At 32.4% G+C, this 17,260-nt stretch overlaps 3 protein-coding genes across 5 annotated transcripts; 1 reads left to right on the top strand and 2 right to left on the bottom strand.

Moving 5' to 3' along the window:
• The first annotated feature begins 1,329 nt into the window (after positions 1–1,329).
• On the top strand, positions 1,330–2,318 carry LOC140971536 (NDR1/HIN1-like protein 1). Its single transcript, XM_073433846.1, has one exon. The coding sequence runs from the start codon at positions 1,439–1,441 to the stop codon at positions 2,066–2,068; it is 630 nt and encodes a 209-aa protein (XP_073289947.1). The 5' UTR covers positions 1,330–1,438; the 3' UTR covers positions 2,069–2,318.
• Positions 2,319–7,407: 5,089 nt separating this feature from the next.
• LOC140971535 (phosphatidylinositol N-acetylglucosaminyltransferase subunit C) lies at positions 7,408–12,260 on the bottom strand. Of its 3 annotated transcripts, none has more exons than XM_073433843.1 (2): positions 12,048–12,260; positions 7,408–8,585 (listed from the first exon to the last, which is right to left on the bottom strand). In XM_073433843.1, the coding sequence occupies exon 2, from the start codon at positions 8,467–8,469 to the stop codon at positions 7,561–7,563; it is 909 nt and encodes a 302-aa protein (XP_073289944.1). In that variant the 5' UTR covers positions 8,470–8,585; positions 12,048–12,260; the 3' UTR covers positions 7,408–7,560. The 3 variants fall into 3 exon arrangements, with proteins under 3 accessions (XP_073289944.1, XP_073289946.1, XP_073289945.1); XM_073433845.1 differs by having other exon boundaries at positions 12,119–12,260; XM_073433844.1 differs by lacking the exon at positions 12,048–12,260 and adding an exon at positions 9,770–11,082.
• Positions 12,261–13,635: 1,375 nt separating this feature from the next.
• Positions 13,636–15,372, bottom strand: LOC140971534 (probable aspartyl protease At4g16563). The gene has a single exon (XM_073433842.1). The coding sequence runs from the start codon at positions 15,203–15,205 to the stop codon at positions 13,844–13,846; it is 1,362 nt and encodes a 453-aa protein (XP_073289943.1). The 5' UTR covers positions 15,206–15,372; the 3' UTR covers positions 13,636–13,843.
• Between the last annotated feature and the right edge of the window lie 1,888 nt (positions 15,373–17,260).

The raw sequence follows: 17,260 nt of genomic DNA, 5'->3' as shown, positions 1-17,260 counted from the left end.
TCCCATTTATTTTTATTTTTTATTTTGTTAACAGTGATTTTTTTTAAAATTAATATAACTTGCATGTTGTTTTACTTTTTATTTTGATATTTCCTGGAATTGATTATTGGAAGGTGGCTTTCTTTCTTTTATAAAAAGTCGTGACTCGACCCATATATATTATATACCCATCCTTTTCGTAGATTTATTAGATATGCATAGTTCAAAGCTCACCACTAATGTNGCTCAAACATTTTTTAAAATTACTGATTTTTAATTTTTTTCCAAGTATTAGACAAAAAAAGGGAACACAATTGAAAATTTTTGCTAATTGTTAAATTAAATACCGTGATACATCATCACTCAAATAGTAAAAACTTTTGAGTAGGTTTCATGTGCAACGATATCTCGGATATATATTCTCAAAATGAGAGACAGCCAACATGGTCCATACCTAAATTGAAAATTATTATTATTTTTATAAAAACAATGATATTTTTCACTCAAATCAACATATATTAACAATATTTGTTTAGAACATGAATAAAAAAAATATTTCTGCAGTAAAAAATAATATTTTAGACATAAAAAATACCGATTATGATAAAATAAACAAGAATAGCGGTCTAGAGTAGGTGAGTAGACTCTTTCAAAAATTAAACTAGTTGAATTTAGCGGATTTTAGATTACTATGATTTAAATGTTTAAGCTTCAAAACTTGATATAAACTTTTTCTTAAAGATAAATTTAAGATTGTGAAAATAAAATAAGTAGCATTTAAAACAATACAATATTTCCTTGATGAAGTATAATATGTAGGAAGTAAGCTACATAAATATAAAAAAGCTAGAGTTTGTTTATGGAAGTTTGAAACTAAATTATTTTGCGTTTTCTCTTATTCTTCAAACTCGAAAACTATCATTAACACACGCTCAGATCACACAACAATATGGATTACATCTTTGAACGATTCGGCTTCATGTCCAGATCGCATAACAATAAGGATGTATCTAGTGAAATCAAAGACAAGCAAAAAACACACCACAAATTTTTTTTTATATATAGAAATACTTAATAAACATTACCAATTAGTATGTCACAAAATAAGATATTTTTTTAAAAAAAAACGTCACAATTAGTTCTATCTCGGATTAGAGTTTGTTATAATGGAAATATTTTTTCACTTATTCAAATATCACACATAATATAAGTCATTCACATATTTACAGAAGTTGAAATATATAAATATATATATATATATATATATATTTATTTATTATTATTATTATAGATGTAAAAATTGACATTCGAAAATTCTCGAATCAATTCCCCACCTCCCACCGTCTCCTCCCCATTGTAAAGCCTATAAATTAAATAATGCCTATATGAATCACATATCTCCATTTCTCATCCCACTTTTTACCAACAACACCACCCAAACTCCGCCGCCGCCGCATCCATGGATGAGAAAGTCTGCAGCCACCACAAGAACAAGAGGAAGAAGTTTTTCCAGCGCTGCTGCGCCACCGTACTCATCATCATCTTCATCAACCTACTCACCATCCTAATCGTGTGGGCCGTCCTGCAACCCAAGAAGCCCCGATTCACCCTCCAAGACGCCACCATCTTCAGCCTCAACGTCTCCGCGCCCAACATCATCTCCACCACCATCCAAGTCACCGTCTTCTCCCGCAACCCCAACTCGAAAATCGGCATTTACTATGACAGGATGTACATCTACGCCACCTACAACAACCAGCAGATCACTTACTTCACCGCCATCCCGGCGGTCTACCAGGGCCACAAGGACGTCAACGTATGGTCGCCGTTTGTCTACGGGACCAACGTCCCGGTGGCGCCATACAACGGCCCCGGCCTCACGATGGCGCTGAATAACGGCGTGGTGACGATGGTGATCAAGCTCGAGGGCCGTGTCAAGTGGAAGGTCGGGTCTTTCACCACCGGCCGGTACCATCTTCACGTCAGCTGCCCGGCGAATATTCCGATCGGAAACAGCAAGAGCACCGGAATAATCATCGGAACCGCAGTTAAGTATCAACTTCAACAGAGCTGTAGTGTCAGCGTTTGATGCATAATATAGTTCCAAAAAATATAATAAAAATTGATGCAAATTTTATGATACACGATAATTTCCATGAATTGGCATCGAATTATTTCGATGAAATTTTACTTTTTTAATCTTGCTTCCTTGGGTTTTATAATTAATTACTATGGTGCTGAAGAATTGTAAATCCTGGTAAGAATAATGTATGATTATTGAATTAATTAAATACATAATATATTGTGCAATAATTTTTTGAAATTATTATTAGCTTCTAGTGGTTGTTAAGCTGTTACTTCATTTAGTTTTTTTTTTATATATATATATGTTAAAAAGCAATTTTTTTAAGAAAATTATCGCAGTTTTAGCTTTTTTAAAAATATTATTAAAATTTATTCTATTTAGGATGACGTTGATTGTTTATTCTCACTTAATGCTTACTGGAATCTTATTGAATTTTAATCAATAATCGATCGATTCCCAATATATTAAGTCGTTAATTTCCACTCGCATTTATTTTTTGGTCAACTTAGCGAGCTAACGTGAATTGGCAAATTTGCCTATACTACAAATTATTCTCTTCCTAGAGTCAAAACTCTGTTATTGTGTGAAACAATATAAAAATCACAAAACTTTCATATAAAATTAATTTATTTTTTTATATTCATCTGTCATTTAACACCTATGTTTTTTGAACTCGAATACATTTATCTCATTTATTTATGTCCAACAAAAGGTTTCAAATTTATTTCGTTTTACACAAGTCAATTTTTACTTGAAGAGCTCATGCAATTTATATACTAAGTTGGTAGGGGATTACAATTGGGCTGAGAGGGACGGATTTGCCATTCCATCTCGGTTTTCGAATTTCATCCTTTACTCCATTCTTGCCCTTCTATTTGAGTCAAATCAACATCCTTATCTTCGTTTCAAAACTATTAATAAGGTAAAACGAGAGACGAGTACGGAGATTATCCAAACCAAAATTATTATTATGTATTATAATTAGTGATGATATTAATACTAATAATAATTTTAAATATTATTTTCAAGACGAGTTCGAGATGGAGATAATATCTTCATATTCGTTTCGAACTATTTCGGAGAAATCGAAAATATCAGTCTTCATTTTGAGATTTTCTCGCGAGTCCTTGAACTCATAAGAAAATTTGTGCTGTTGATTTATTGACATTGAATGAATACAGACCACAGACATAATATCATGTTTTCGGCAATACAATTTGGCATTAAAGCTGGAAATTATAAAACTTACAAAAAAATAATAAATTAAATTAAATAGCCAACAATAGAAAATAGACAAGCCATGTGATGGCACGTAGAGCCAACCTAAATTTCACCTTTTCCTCGATTTATTTTTTATATTATAATTTCTTATCTCAAAATGCCCGACCCAGATCCATTTATTTACTTGAATCCGTGGAAAAAGTTAAAAAAGAGAGCATGATATCCCTCTTTTAAATTAACATACCTTTAAACTCGATTTTAAAACACAAGCATAAATTATATATAAAAAAAAGGACTTTTCTGTTGCAATTTAGTCTTTTTTTAGTCCATTAGCTTTGTTTTTTTTATTTTAGTTCTTTGTCTGTATCATTCTAGTGGAGAAATTAATAAAATAAAAAATACAAATATATTACATTGAAAATTAAATTTAACTAACTGTATGACCAAAATCAAAATTAATTCAGCTTACAAGATCGATTTTTCTATTATCCCAATCGAAAGTTGCATAAGTATACATTTTGATTGCTTAGTATTAAGTTGTTCCATTTATATAATGTATTAGGTATTAGTATTCAACTTATATACTGCGCTTAGGAGTGTTAAAACTTTGGTTTAGGTCGAAAATTCATAAATTCAAAACGAAAAAATAAATTGAATTTTTTCAATTTTAATATAAATGTTAAAATCAAAGTTTATATGGTTCGATTTCGGATTATATATGTCAAATCCGAACCGACCGAAAAAAAACCAAAATTTAATTATATTAATAACTTTATTTATATTTTATTTGGATGATATATTTTTATTAAATGATATTTATTGAATTTAAAAATTTTTGGTTGATTTTTTGTTGATCATTATTTATTTAATTCATTTACACATTATATTTCAAATTTTTTACTAAAAAAATTAACTAAAAATAATACATTATATTTTAAAATATATTTTTAATTACTAATTTTATAATTTTCATAATAAACTCAAATGAAATTACTGAACTATTTTGCTAGAGAATCGAGCCAAACCGAAAAAAATGATTCGAATATAAGATTATGTATTTTAAAACATAAATATATTATATAAAACGAATAAAATCGACAGATGAACACTTTTAATTATAATAAATTATTTGACCTTATATTTTGTCTTGCCTCGTGGAAGAAACTGAAATCTGTTTTAGGTAATAGTTATATAAAAATAGGACAATTAAAATAAAATATTATAAAGTGCTAAAAAAATTCTCCCGAGCGGTGGACTTGTGCGTAGGCTAGGTGAGGAGATGTACGCTTTCCTTTCCCAAGACGCCAACCTCCAACAATCCATTTAATAATCATCAATTCCAACTTTATTTTGTTGTGTTATTCAACAATTTAATCATATAAGGGATCCAATGTCAAGAATTAAATAAATATAGTGCTATTACTAATTTAAAAGTTTATAGTTATTTTTTATATAAAAGTTTATGTGTGCCATAAAATATAAATTTTTTATTATACCTAAACTTGTATGATTCTAACAAAACAAACAAAATCTTTTATTATCGGGGATCATTAGTTCTAACAATGCATAAAATTATTGTTGTACATAAGCTCAGCCTTCACATTAGTTTTATTCCAATAGATGAAATAGAGTGGTTGTAGAATATAGAGTGGATCTTTAGGCTTCTCATGTGGGTGAGAGCTTGTAGATTAGTTGGAACTTGTCATCTCGACTTATTGAGTGTTTTAGGAATCCTAACTCAGAGTATGACTTCAATTGAATCAGATTTCTACAACATAATTGTATAACCAAAGTCTTCTACTGTAATCTTTTTGATAATGAAACAATTATAGACTAGAAAGATTTAACTTTCGAACTTTCATAAACAAATGTGCATGTTCATTTATTTATTTTACACAATCAGTTTAGCTCATACCTTTTATTGGTTTACATGTTTTGTCTATGATCATAAGCTTGGTTAAATATTCATTATATCGATTCGAGTTATTTCCACACTTATATACTAAGTACTCGACTACTAAGTTTAGATCAAGAAACTCTTTATTGGTTGCTAACCATGAAGCACATGTAAGTGTCTTAAACTGATATTAACACAGATATTATTTTCAATCTTATATTCTTCTAAAAAAATTTAAATTTTACGAAACAAATGTTGCATACATTTTTTTTATATATATATACAGATTAAAAGAGTGGTCACACTTAGATTCGATTTTATTTATAAAATCATAATATAATTTAATTGAAGAAAAAAAATTCTCAAGGCAATTATTACATATAGAAATGTGGAATTTCAGATCGTATGCTTACAAATCATTGTCTAATCATCTCAGTTCAAAGAGTACATCAGAGCATCAGAGTAGCGCTTTCATTTACAGATAAGATCATCAAGAATCATTAGTACTCGGTGACAACATGAACTCAACCTTCACAATAGTTCAATTCAATGATATGAAGTATAGGAGTTGTACAAATTAGAGTGGATCTCCATGCTTGTCGTATAAATGATCGGCTGTAGATATGTTGGGACATGTCTCGATTGATTGATCCTGCTAGTAGTTCTAAATTGTGATTATTACTCACTTACAATTGAATTTTGACTTGTATGGATATGTTGATGCTGAAATGACTGGTCATTTAAATGGTATAAAGAGTGCTACTAGATTTGTTTGCACTCTCGGTGGTTGCGGTTACTTGGGTTTTGAAATTGAAAAAGATAGTCGCACTTTCTATATCAGATGTTAAGTATGACAGTAGCAAAAGCCAGTAAAAAGATAGTTTTGTTGTAGTCTTTTTTGGAAGAATTGGGCAGCAGACATGAAAAATGGTTTGTTATATTGTGTTGTGTAGTGCTTATCTTTCGCATCTTTTATTGTTTCGGTAATTAAAATTAGAATCATAATTCCTAACAATATCCTGTAAAAAAAAAATTAAAATTTTACAAAACAAATGTTGTGTTTATATACATACCTAGATTAAAAGAGTAGTTGCACTCGAATTTGATACAATTTATAAATTCAACTTGTAATTTAACTAGAGAAAGAAAATGTCTTAAGATCATTATTACATGTAGAAAGGAATGTAGAAAGGTTGAATGCTATGAAGAAATAGAATGTAGGGGTCTCTCTGTCCATAAGCTAAACAAGTCCTTTTCCATCCAACGCTCTCCACTCGCTAATAATAATTTTATAATAATAAATAGAAATGGACATTTTAAATCAATTTTCTACCACTTTAGTTATCCATTTATATTAATATGGTGACAAAAATGTTATTCCACTAGCTATAACACCATACAATAGTGTTTTTAAAATAATTTCAGTTGCCTCAAATATTATATTTAGCATTTCAAATTGTTGGACTTACCACCAATATTTAACCTCTCTCTAATATTTTATGTCAAGTCGTTCAACAATTTGTCCTATACTCGAAAACGGAAGGGAAATCTTGCAAGCTTGCTCGAGGTATCTTGACTCGATTGGGTTCGAAAGTATACCAGAATATGTCAAGTTTAACTCAAATTTGGATTTGGATTTTTATTAAGCTCGAGTCAGAATATGTTGAAAGCCAAACATACTTGAAACAAATTTTGAGACACCTAGTACTATAAGAACATGAATTTGAAAGCTCAAATTACTTGCTGATGAATTTATGATAATGAAATCAAACAAAAGCTTTTGGCTGACCTCACAATAAAATATAGAGTATTTTATGCCCTATAATGTGGTCAGCTGCCTTATTTTGAGAGGTTGATTTATGATATACCATGAGTACTAGCGTATTTATACGAGATATTAACATCTCGATTCAAACAAAAAATTCTTATGAAGCCCACTTTTTTGTTTTGAATTCAGATTTTCATCTAAACACCTTGTATAAAAAAATGAACCGAGATCAGAAATGTCACTTGAAAAAGAGTTTTGAAGCAGTGTTCTAATTTATATTAATTACATCAGCTTCAATGTTATGCCACAATATTTTTTCATTAAAAGTATGTTTTCAATCATGTAGCAGTAACGTTGGTCATTTTATGCAGGGAGATTTTAGGGAACCACCCATTTCAAAGAGGGTGTATCCCATACGAGTGCTTTTTTTCTTTTTTTTTTTTGGTGGCCTATGAGTACTATCTCCCGGTATAATCCACAGGAGATTTATTCCGATGATTGCAAATTTCCATGTCTTCGCAAGAAATCACTAAGGATAAATTAAAAATTCGAGACTAGACGTCTCAACGTTAGATCATTTCACAACTACTTGCATCAAATGATGAAGTTTCACTCGGTCACATTAAAACAGAGCTTAGCCTCATCCCAAGGGCCATTGATCTCAAATTTATACTCCTGAATCCTAATAAGCCAGTAGGGGCAAACCAGATTAACAAAAACCAGTACACTGAACAATAAAATAAAGAGCAACAGATGCAACCGAGCAACGAAAAACAACGTTACCACCATCAACGTTACCGTGAAACACAGGTGCAATCGAAAAGAGAATTTCTTTATGCAGTAGGTTACCAACGGAGCAAACAGAAAGATTTGCAAGGAAAATAGTACGATAGCAAAAACGTGAAGCCTCGATGGAAGCCGAGAAGCAATTAGAAGTGAAGCGACTATAGAAGCATTAAGAGAGATATTGCTCGTAAAGGTTGCACTTTCAAGAGCCCCAGGTGGCTTAACATTGGAATCAGAGTAGTTGTGCAGAAAGAGGTGGAGTATGACAAGAGAGGCTGTTAGCACCCAAATCGAGTCTGAACTTATGGATCGGGTAAGTGTTTGGTAGATAGGCGACAAAAGATATAAACCTGTTATGAAGAATGAGATTTTAAGAACATAATTGAGTAAAAGATTGAAAGACAACATTTCTGCTGTTGAAAGAACGACAAAGAACCCGACTCCAAGGAGGACGATGTCAAGTAACAAGAGGGATGTTCCGTTGAATATTGATCTAAGGGTGTAAGTCCAAACCAAGACAACGAGAGCGACAATGCACAGATATTGTGAGATGGAAAATGAGTCTAGAATCACCTTAACCAAGTCTCTTTTCACAACATTGGCATTCGTAATCATGTCTTCTAGGAAAGATTCATCAGTATGATTGTCAGCGAAACCTGGTTGCATCCCTCCGTATGCAACTTTTCTCCATTTAGGATAGGTTGGAGATGAGCTGCTTGAGTTGGATTCCATTTGTATCAGAAACTATATCAAACCAGCTAATATATCTTTGGGATTTTCAGCACCAGCAGTTTGCGACATAGCACGATCTTACAAGCATCACAACGAGATTTCATCTAAAACCATGTCTGCAATCAGAAATTTGAAAACTAAGTAAAGATGGATGCCAATCAAACAACGAAAAGGGCCCTGATAATACTTGCAATGCCAAAATGATAACAAAATATCATCAAGTCTGATCAAAGAATTCTAGATGCTTTTCATTGTCCTATTATTGGTCAGTGGAAAAGCAATTAGGAAACGTTATCTTGACTAATGCTTCCCTATATTTGCATGGACACAAGAGTTGCACTGTTTAAGTTCATTTCTCAGTTTCATATCATATTTCTCCATGTTCGCGGGATTGCATGAGTGCCAGAACAACAAGAACCAATTGTTATTTTAGATGGATTTAGTGTATCAAACAATTTTATCGAAGTCATGAGAAGTGATGCCACAAATTTTGGCGATCCTGATTACTTAAACCTGAGTTTTTATTTTCCTTAAAGTTGACATGGACTGGATGGCGCTCAACCAAGAGAAAGTCATTTGGCTTCAAATAACACCCCTCCCCTTAGAGGGTCAAAACTTAGATAATAAATTTTAGTCTGCGTCTAGGTCTAACCAAACTATGTTCCAATTTTTTATGAACAAGGTATAAAGCTTTCATGACCCATTAGCAATCTTCCTCCATACAAATCATGAAAGAATAATGAAACAAAAATCTCCAAAATTTGAACAGATAACCGTTAACCATGATTTCTGAAAGTGGAAACAGTGCTACAGTGTATGCTACGTGATGATGAAAAATAACACCCAAATACCACCGATTTGAACCAATCAAATGGTAATAAAAATTTGAAAACTCTGGAACGAGTTAACTAAGATGTATTTGATAATCCCCAATCAAATGACAATAAATATGTGTTTGATATTATTCAACAGTTGGCCAGCTACATACATGAAAAAGGGTTTCCAAAATTATAAATTAAAAAGTTCAATTAAACACACACGAAATTCAACTTTATAACTTCATTATTCTTGGAGAGTTGTAGAAAAATAACAACAGATCTGAACTTGAATTAAATCGTCATAATTTAAACTCAAAAATCTAAAGTTAACGCTGTTTTCGAAACAGACAATTGGATTCTAGAATTAAAACTTAAGGGAAATAAATTAAATTCTAACAAACAAAATCAACATGAATTTAGTAGTTTTTGAAATCAATTTTCAACATCACAATAGTTTACTTCTGAAAGATATAACATCTTACAACTCAAAATAGAGGTAGAAAAAGGTGGTGGTTCAGTCTATCTCTGGCTTAATTCACCCGACGAGAAGCTTCATCCCTCGATTTCCTGTGTCAATCTCGCTCCACGATTCTGAATATGTGATTTAAATGTTGGGCTTGAAGGGTGAGGCAACAATAAGAAATAAAGATCGGAGCTTTAGATTTTATTTCCAACAATGAGTCTTTTCAAACCTAACTTAGTCTGCAAATAGGTTTTTTCTGCAGTCCACTTACCAGGTAATAAGATTATTTAATTATTTTCCCGCGGAGATTTTATTATAAATGGATCTCGAAAATAGATCATGCCTAAAACTTGGTGTCAGATGGACGATAAAACATCGGTAAGATTATTTGTTCTTCATTTTTTAACTTAAAGGCTCAATTTATATCAATATGTCCATAAATTTATGTTACACAATTTTATAATTCAAAATAAATTTAAAATTTTTAAAACATAAACACGAGAATATATCATTTTTTCCCATATTATCCGCCCACCTAGCATTTGAGGTGTATCATCGAGTATATTGAAATCAATTTTGAAAAAAGACTAATAATCTCCAATTCCAAATCATGTTAAATCAGGAAAACAAAAATCAAGCCTAGGAAAAGAGATCAAATATCTCATAGAGAATCCGATGAACATTCTAGAATGCTATCCCACTGTAGGATCAAATTGTGTTAGGCTTCTTATTTTTTTTTTCGTAAGATTTTTCAAGTGTTGCACGATACTCGAGTCTGAAAATTAGCACATTGTGTACACAGACAAATGCATACAGAGAGATACCCAGCCACAGAGTGTGTTTGGATACAGAAGATACTGAACCATTGCACTGAGTGCTAACGACCAAAGAGCTAAAGACTTCGTAAATATACCATCAACACAAATCACTGAAGCTTCAGAATTCAAATATCGAATATAAAATGCTCAGATAAAAAATCAAACGAGTTTTTCATTACCAATAGGAGATTTCCCAGTGCAGGACTGAGATTTTTTCATACGGTTTTTCTTTATTTGATGTAAAAAAAAGCACAAGGATTTGCAAAAATAGGCAAACCCACATCAACCACCAAATACAGTAATATGATTCTCATTAATTTTTTTTTAAAAAAAACCTTCTATACCAAATTTCACCAAATATGATTCTTCATCATGGGTTTTTTAAAAAATAATTAAAAAAAGAAAATTAACTATCAAAATAAGGTAAAATGTGAGGCAATGTAAAAGTATGATACAACGTCATTCGGGATGGTGAATGGTGCCGTGCAGCTTCCGCCGTTGCCACAGACGGACACTGCAGGATCAGAGTCGACCAATGACTTTTCTACCAGTCAACATAGAAAAAATTGATGCAAACTTAAAATAAAAAATAAAAATTTCCTGCAAAGTATAGGCTTTGGATTTTTGTTGACACAAGGTTGAAGCACATTTTTCCACCAACACTTTCGCCCAACATAGAAGGGATTGGTTATACATGCTAGGTACTCTGTCGTGTTAAACCTAAACAAGTGTCGTGGAAAAAGAATAAAGATAATAAAAATTGATTGATATTGCACAAATACTTTTGCAGGCGATGAATTGATAAAATATCAATCACTTACAAACTTTATAACCGAATTTGGTGACAAAATATCTCGAACCTCGTATCAAGCTACAATTTGAAGGCTTTAGGGAAAATTTCTAAAAAACAGGGATTTTGCACTTGATTTTCATGTGTTAACTAGTCAAAAAGCATCAGTCGACACAGTGGCTGCAATATCCACTACATCAGTGGCGAACGTCGCAGCCTTCGCTTTTTCTTTAACGTGACTAAAGTCTGCAGGTCCCGCCGTTACTATGAGCGGCCTGCCGTGTACTGTTTCTAAAATTTGGCCTGAACATCTAGATTGAGAGAACTTCACGCAGATGAGGAAGATCATAATTATGATATTGAGATGGTGTCCGATAAAGAACAATTTGAAATAATTCTAAATAGATTAACGCAATCGAATTTTGGAACCTTGCATTCGACCTTTAATTTAATAATTCTAAATAGATTAATGATTTTCAGAAGATTCAATAAACGCAACTTAAACCATTTTTCCTCGAAGATTAACTGCCCAGTATTTGGGCGTCCTATGGAAGCTCGAAATCATATAGCAGCTGAGAAACAAAATTGGACTTATGAAAAAAGATCAAACTGAGAAAAAAATTATAAATTAGATCTTGTATTTTAGCACAGAAATACCAAAAAAAGGAAAAATCTTATTTTTAACGTACCCAGCAAGAGAACGAAGCGAGAAGAATGAAGACGAGACTCTGGTGGAGGCAAATGAGGCCGATAAACTTACGGCAAGTGGAGGCGGCAACGGCGGAGGAACACATTCAATGGCTCTGCAGTAGAATAGGAGCATGAAAACCTACTGAGAGGACAAAGACGTTTGAGGTCGAAGGTTTTTGCTGAATTGTAAACCGGGTTAATCGAATTGGGGCACTAATATATAATTTTATTTTTTATGAGGTGAAACTGCAATAGCTATTTTTTTATTACACTAGATAAATCATTGTAAATCATTGTAGTAACACATGTAAACCATGTTGAGTTAATCAAAGATTTTGGTAAAAAGAGAAAATTGTATTCATCATATCCAATTATGTCTCTTGTGAGATTGTCTCACGAATCTTTATCTGTGAGACAGTCAATCCTACCGATATTCACAATAAAAAATAATATTCTTAACATAAAAAGTAATACTTTTTCATAGATGACCCAAATAAGATATATATTCGACCCACGAAATTGATCCGTGAGATCGTCTCACAAGAGATTTTGTGTTAATTGTAATATCATAATTTCTATATCTGAAAATTTCTTGTATCTATAATCATAACATTAATTACTTGCAATATCATGGCCACCCCATCAAGGTGAAGATTTAAGTCAATATCCTTAATTTTTTTTTTTTATCATGGCCACCCTTTTGTCTATAAGATTTGTCAATATCCTTATTTTTCAACACGCTTGGATCTTTTTGATTTCTTTGAAGACTCGAATGGAGAATTGATCATTTGATTGAAGATGGAGCATGACAAATTATTTGGATATTTTGATTTATTTTGGTATCATATTTATAACTCATTTAGATGATTTGTTTAGGATTTGAGTTTATTCAAGTTTTTATGTTTGTTGATCGAATTTATTCTTGATTATTTTTATGATGAATAAAAATATTTATTTCTTATCTGTTATTATAAATTCTTTTTATTCTTATCGATTTTATTATTGAGAATAGAATATGAATTTTGAACATGAAATCGATCATGAATATTTATGTCTTGTTCACACCGCAACAAAGCATTCTATATTTAAAAATAACAAATATTATCATATTTGCAAATGAGGAAAATTAATGGCGACACAATTTTACATATTTTACTATCTGGAGGACACATTTTATAATCAATAATGCGTTTTCATTTCCTTATATTCAAAGAAATTTATTAATTTTTCAATATTTTCGCTGAAATAGATGTCACATTAAGACAATTAACTAAGAATATATTTTTAGTACAAAATAATCGTAGAGAAAAAAATATATGGCTGAAAAATTACTCATATTTATTTATGACGTATACTACACAAACAAAAGTAGTGGAGACGAATGCAATAATTAATCATAAGTTCACTAACATTAATATTTTTATGATTTGACATGATCTATTGAGACATCTTGGTTCCACTATGATGCAAAAAATTATTGAGAAGTCAGAATCCGTTAAAAAAACAAAAGATTTTAAGTTTCAAAGAGTTCTCATGCGGTGTTGTATTGAAGACAAATTAATCACAAGAGTGTCACCGACTAAAATTGGTATAAAATCAACATATTTTTAGAAAGAATTACAATGCGTGTGCATCGACTATTTTATTATTTAAAATTATTGTTTTGAAAATGCGTGGGTTGTCCACTCGTTCAACCTACCCAAATATTTCAAGCATTTGTAACAATAAATATGAACTTATATTTTTTGCATTGCGTGACCAAACAACACTTGCGCATCTAGACAAAATGTTAACCTTATTTACACAACTCTCCCCGGAATCCAAGCATGCTCTTTTCCAAGTCATACTCCACGTAAAAATTCTGCTGCTGATAATTGCCCAAAATTATCGCCGGCCCCGGCCCTATTCCTCCATCGTCTGGGTTATCCGTCACCATAGTCAAGCAAACCACGGAATCTCCGAGGAACGAGAAATAATCCGCCAACGGCAGCTCCATTCTTTTACCGCCTTTGAAATGGAAGCTTAATTTTGGTAAAGTAAATGAATTTTCACCTGAAACGTCGAAGCATGGCCTTAATCCCGACTGGTTTTCTATTTCAACCGCTCTACTGTAATTTTTACGCACTTGCTTCTCGAATTCTTGTGCTATAGGTTCAAATATGTGATTCTCCATGAAGGTGAAGGTGGTGCCGGAGTCCAACACCGCCCCGCCCTTGCCGGAGGAGTCCGGTCGTAGAAACTTGCGTGGCACTTTCACTTCAATCCCCCCGACGGTGATTCTTTTAAGCGTCACGTAGTAATAATCTTGAAATGCGGAGTTCCCAGTCGTTGGGTTTCGGCCAAATGGAGTGTAATTGATGCCACTCTTTTTCTCAGCGCCGCCGGCGCCACCGACCAGAACTAGATCGCTGCTCACAAGAGTGTCGTCGAACCGGTGAGAAACCAGGCAGTAAGAGAATTTCTTGAGCCCCATCTGAGCTGGCAATGATTCCGGCCCACGTCCGAAACCTGCAATTCCGGACGGCTGCCTGGATGAAAACAACGAGCAACCTACGATGAAGTTATCGACGGATTTTTTCTCGAAAAATAAGGTTTCAGATAGTAATAGCCCGGTAGTTGAACCGGAACCGTATTGAATTATGTACGGTGGACAAAATTCAGTGCAGGTGGTGGATCTGTTATCGCAGTTTCTGCATTGAACATCGGGGAAAATCAATCTGCACTTGGGGTTCTTGCATCCAACAATCTTGGAAGAAGAAGATGATTTTGGTATGAAAGTGGATACATTTTTCACGTTCTGGAAATTGCACGAACTGCAGGAATATCTCGGCGTGCATGGGAACCACACCAGGCTGCTACCGGTGTCCATGACAAAAGACAAGGTCTGCGGCGGAGTTCCGAAGCTCAGAGAGATGGAGTAGCCGCCGTAGGCTCTGGGAAAGACGGGGACATTGGTGTTAGATATGTTGGTTTTGGGGTGTTTGAGATGGTGAGCTCTGCTGGCTGATGCGGCGGCAAGGTGGCTGAGCCTCTGCCATGGGTTGGTCAGCGGCGGTGCTGCGGCTGAGGGTTTGAGAGAGAGGGTGGTCGTGCGGGCGGAAGAAGGGGAGATGAGAGTCAAGAAATATAAAAAAGAGGAAAATAAAAGGAAAGACATTGGGAAGAATATGAAAATGGTATGTAGGGTGGGAACAAGGTCTGCAACTTTATCATAAGTTAACGGGTAAGTTCCAAAAAATAATTTCTTTAATTGATAATTATTTTTATTATTATTAAATTTATAATTATTTTTATGGGTTGGCCTGACTCCATAAAAAAACTGGAATAGCAAGTGTGTGGAATCTAGCTGGCCGTAACTTTGTTAAATCAATAAATCATAAATAATAAAACCCAAAATTAATATTAATTAAAAATATTAAATTTGAAAGTTATATAATACACGTTTTACTTTATGTTATTGAAATATTTCATTTATATATTTTAAGTTTAACCATATTTTTATTTTAATAGAAATTAAATATTTGTAATATGTGTTGATATAATTAATTAATAATTTACTTCCATTACTTTTACGCATCACATAAATTGTACTGTTATTTTTTCATGTCATTTGACGTACGTTGAAGGAAAAAAAATTTAAGTTAAAACAAGATCAAATCAGAAGGTAGTAAAAAATAGAATTTTGGATTTTTTCATGATTTGTAAACTCGCAACTGCTATTTTTTGATGTATACTAGCTAGTTAAATGTCTGAACCAACACAATAATTTACAAACTACGCTGAAAGCTATGGAATTTTGTAAACTAATTCTTTATGGTCAATTATTTTAGTTGTGACGAAATTTTACAAATTCATACCTCTTCACCAACTGAATTTTTGGACCATTAATTAACTATCGGTGTGTTTTTTTTAAAAGTTTGGCGGACAACTAACGTTAGCACGTTTCTGGAATCTTGTTGGGTGTGGTAAAGAAAATTCTTTAAGAATATTTAGCTTCGCAACAAAACGGGCATCAAGAACTTTAAATGCTATATCACATTACTTTACCAATTTACCAACATTTTATAGTTGCTGCATGTTTTTGCATTAAACTTGAATTTTTCTATCGATAAATAAATCACAAGAATTTGACAGATTACAAAATTCAAATTTTTTTATTTATAAAAAAAATTTCTCCTCGTTTCCTTTTTGTGTAAATATTGTCCGACCATGGGACTATTATGTATTTTTTTTAAGAGGATGACGATACGGAAAAAATAAATAAAAATATATAATTTAGTTAAAAGGACATGTCGTGTTTCAAAAAAAAATTATGGGAATGGATGACTCATTTGTTCTCGTTTTGGTTGGGTTATGATTATGTTCAAGTGATGACATATAGGAAAAAACAGGATTTGGAGCCCACTCGACCGTTGGCTAACCAAAGTGTACGTTGCTTTTGGATTTAATAGTCAACTCTCTCATCCAGTGTCTCATGAACCGATGGAATTATACTACCTTTTATGAACCACAGAAGCACCAACTCTAGCACCAACACCGATAATTACCCCTACTATTTGCTTAATCGGATCAAGAATTTGATATTCCATCTCACAAGAGGTAGCTTGGACAGTAGATAATGGTGAGCCTCTGAAAAAAGATTAGAGATTCAATCCCTCGATGCTTTCCAGCTTTGAATCTGTCACACAGTGGTTTACCTGATCAGCGTGATTTACAAGTTATTGTATTTATTTTTTGGCTTTACCTAGAGCACACCAAATATAGCGTTTAGGGTTTCCCATAGTTTAAAAAAAATTGATATTCCAAAAATGTATTTATAAAAAATTTTATCGAAAAATCACTTTTTCAGATTTTAATTTTTAAATTTATATTTGGGCAAATTCTATATTATTTTTCGTAATAATACGCTACAAAATTCCAGATTAAATGACCATGAAACCTAGTTTTGGGTTTCGGAGGGGCGTATGTATTTTTTTTTTTAAAAAAGTAACCCTTGTGTGTGTGTTAAAAAAGAGGGCCTCCCTCATGAAATAGAGAAATCCTTCATTTTTCTTAAAACCAAACATTAAGGTTATTTTTTAAATGCAAAAATTTCAATGACACCATCTTACGTACAACTTTATGATATGAATCTCCAACTCATTAAAATTATTAATTTTTATATCTGTTTGATTATTTTTTAGTGTAAAAATATTATTTTTATTAGTTATAT

Source organism: Primulina huaijiensis, chromosome 2 (genome assembly GCF_012295235.1).
Source record: "Primulina huaijiensis isolate GDHJ02 chromosome 2, ASM1229523v2, whole genome shotgun sequence".
NCBI lineage: Eukaryota > Viridiplantae > Streptophyta > Magnoliopsida > Lamiales > Gesneriaceae > Primulina > Primulina huaijiensis.
Note: the sequence above shows the minus strand (reverse complement) of the source record. Positions and strands in the feature narration are given on the sequence as shown.

Coding starts and splice junctions, on each gene's coding strand:
- LOC140971535 (XM_073433843.1), bottom strand. CDS start 8,469: ATGGAATCCAACTCAAGCAGCTCATCTCCAACCTATCCTAAATGGAGA.
- LOC140971536 (XM_073433846.1), top strand. CDS start 1,439: ATGGATGAGAAAGTCTGCAGCCACCACAAGAACAAGAGGAAGAAGTTT.
- LOC140971534 (XM_073433842.1), bottom strand. CDS start 15,205: ATGTCTTTCCTTTTATTTTCCTCTTTTTTATATTTCTTGACTCTCATC.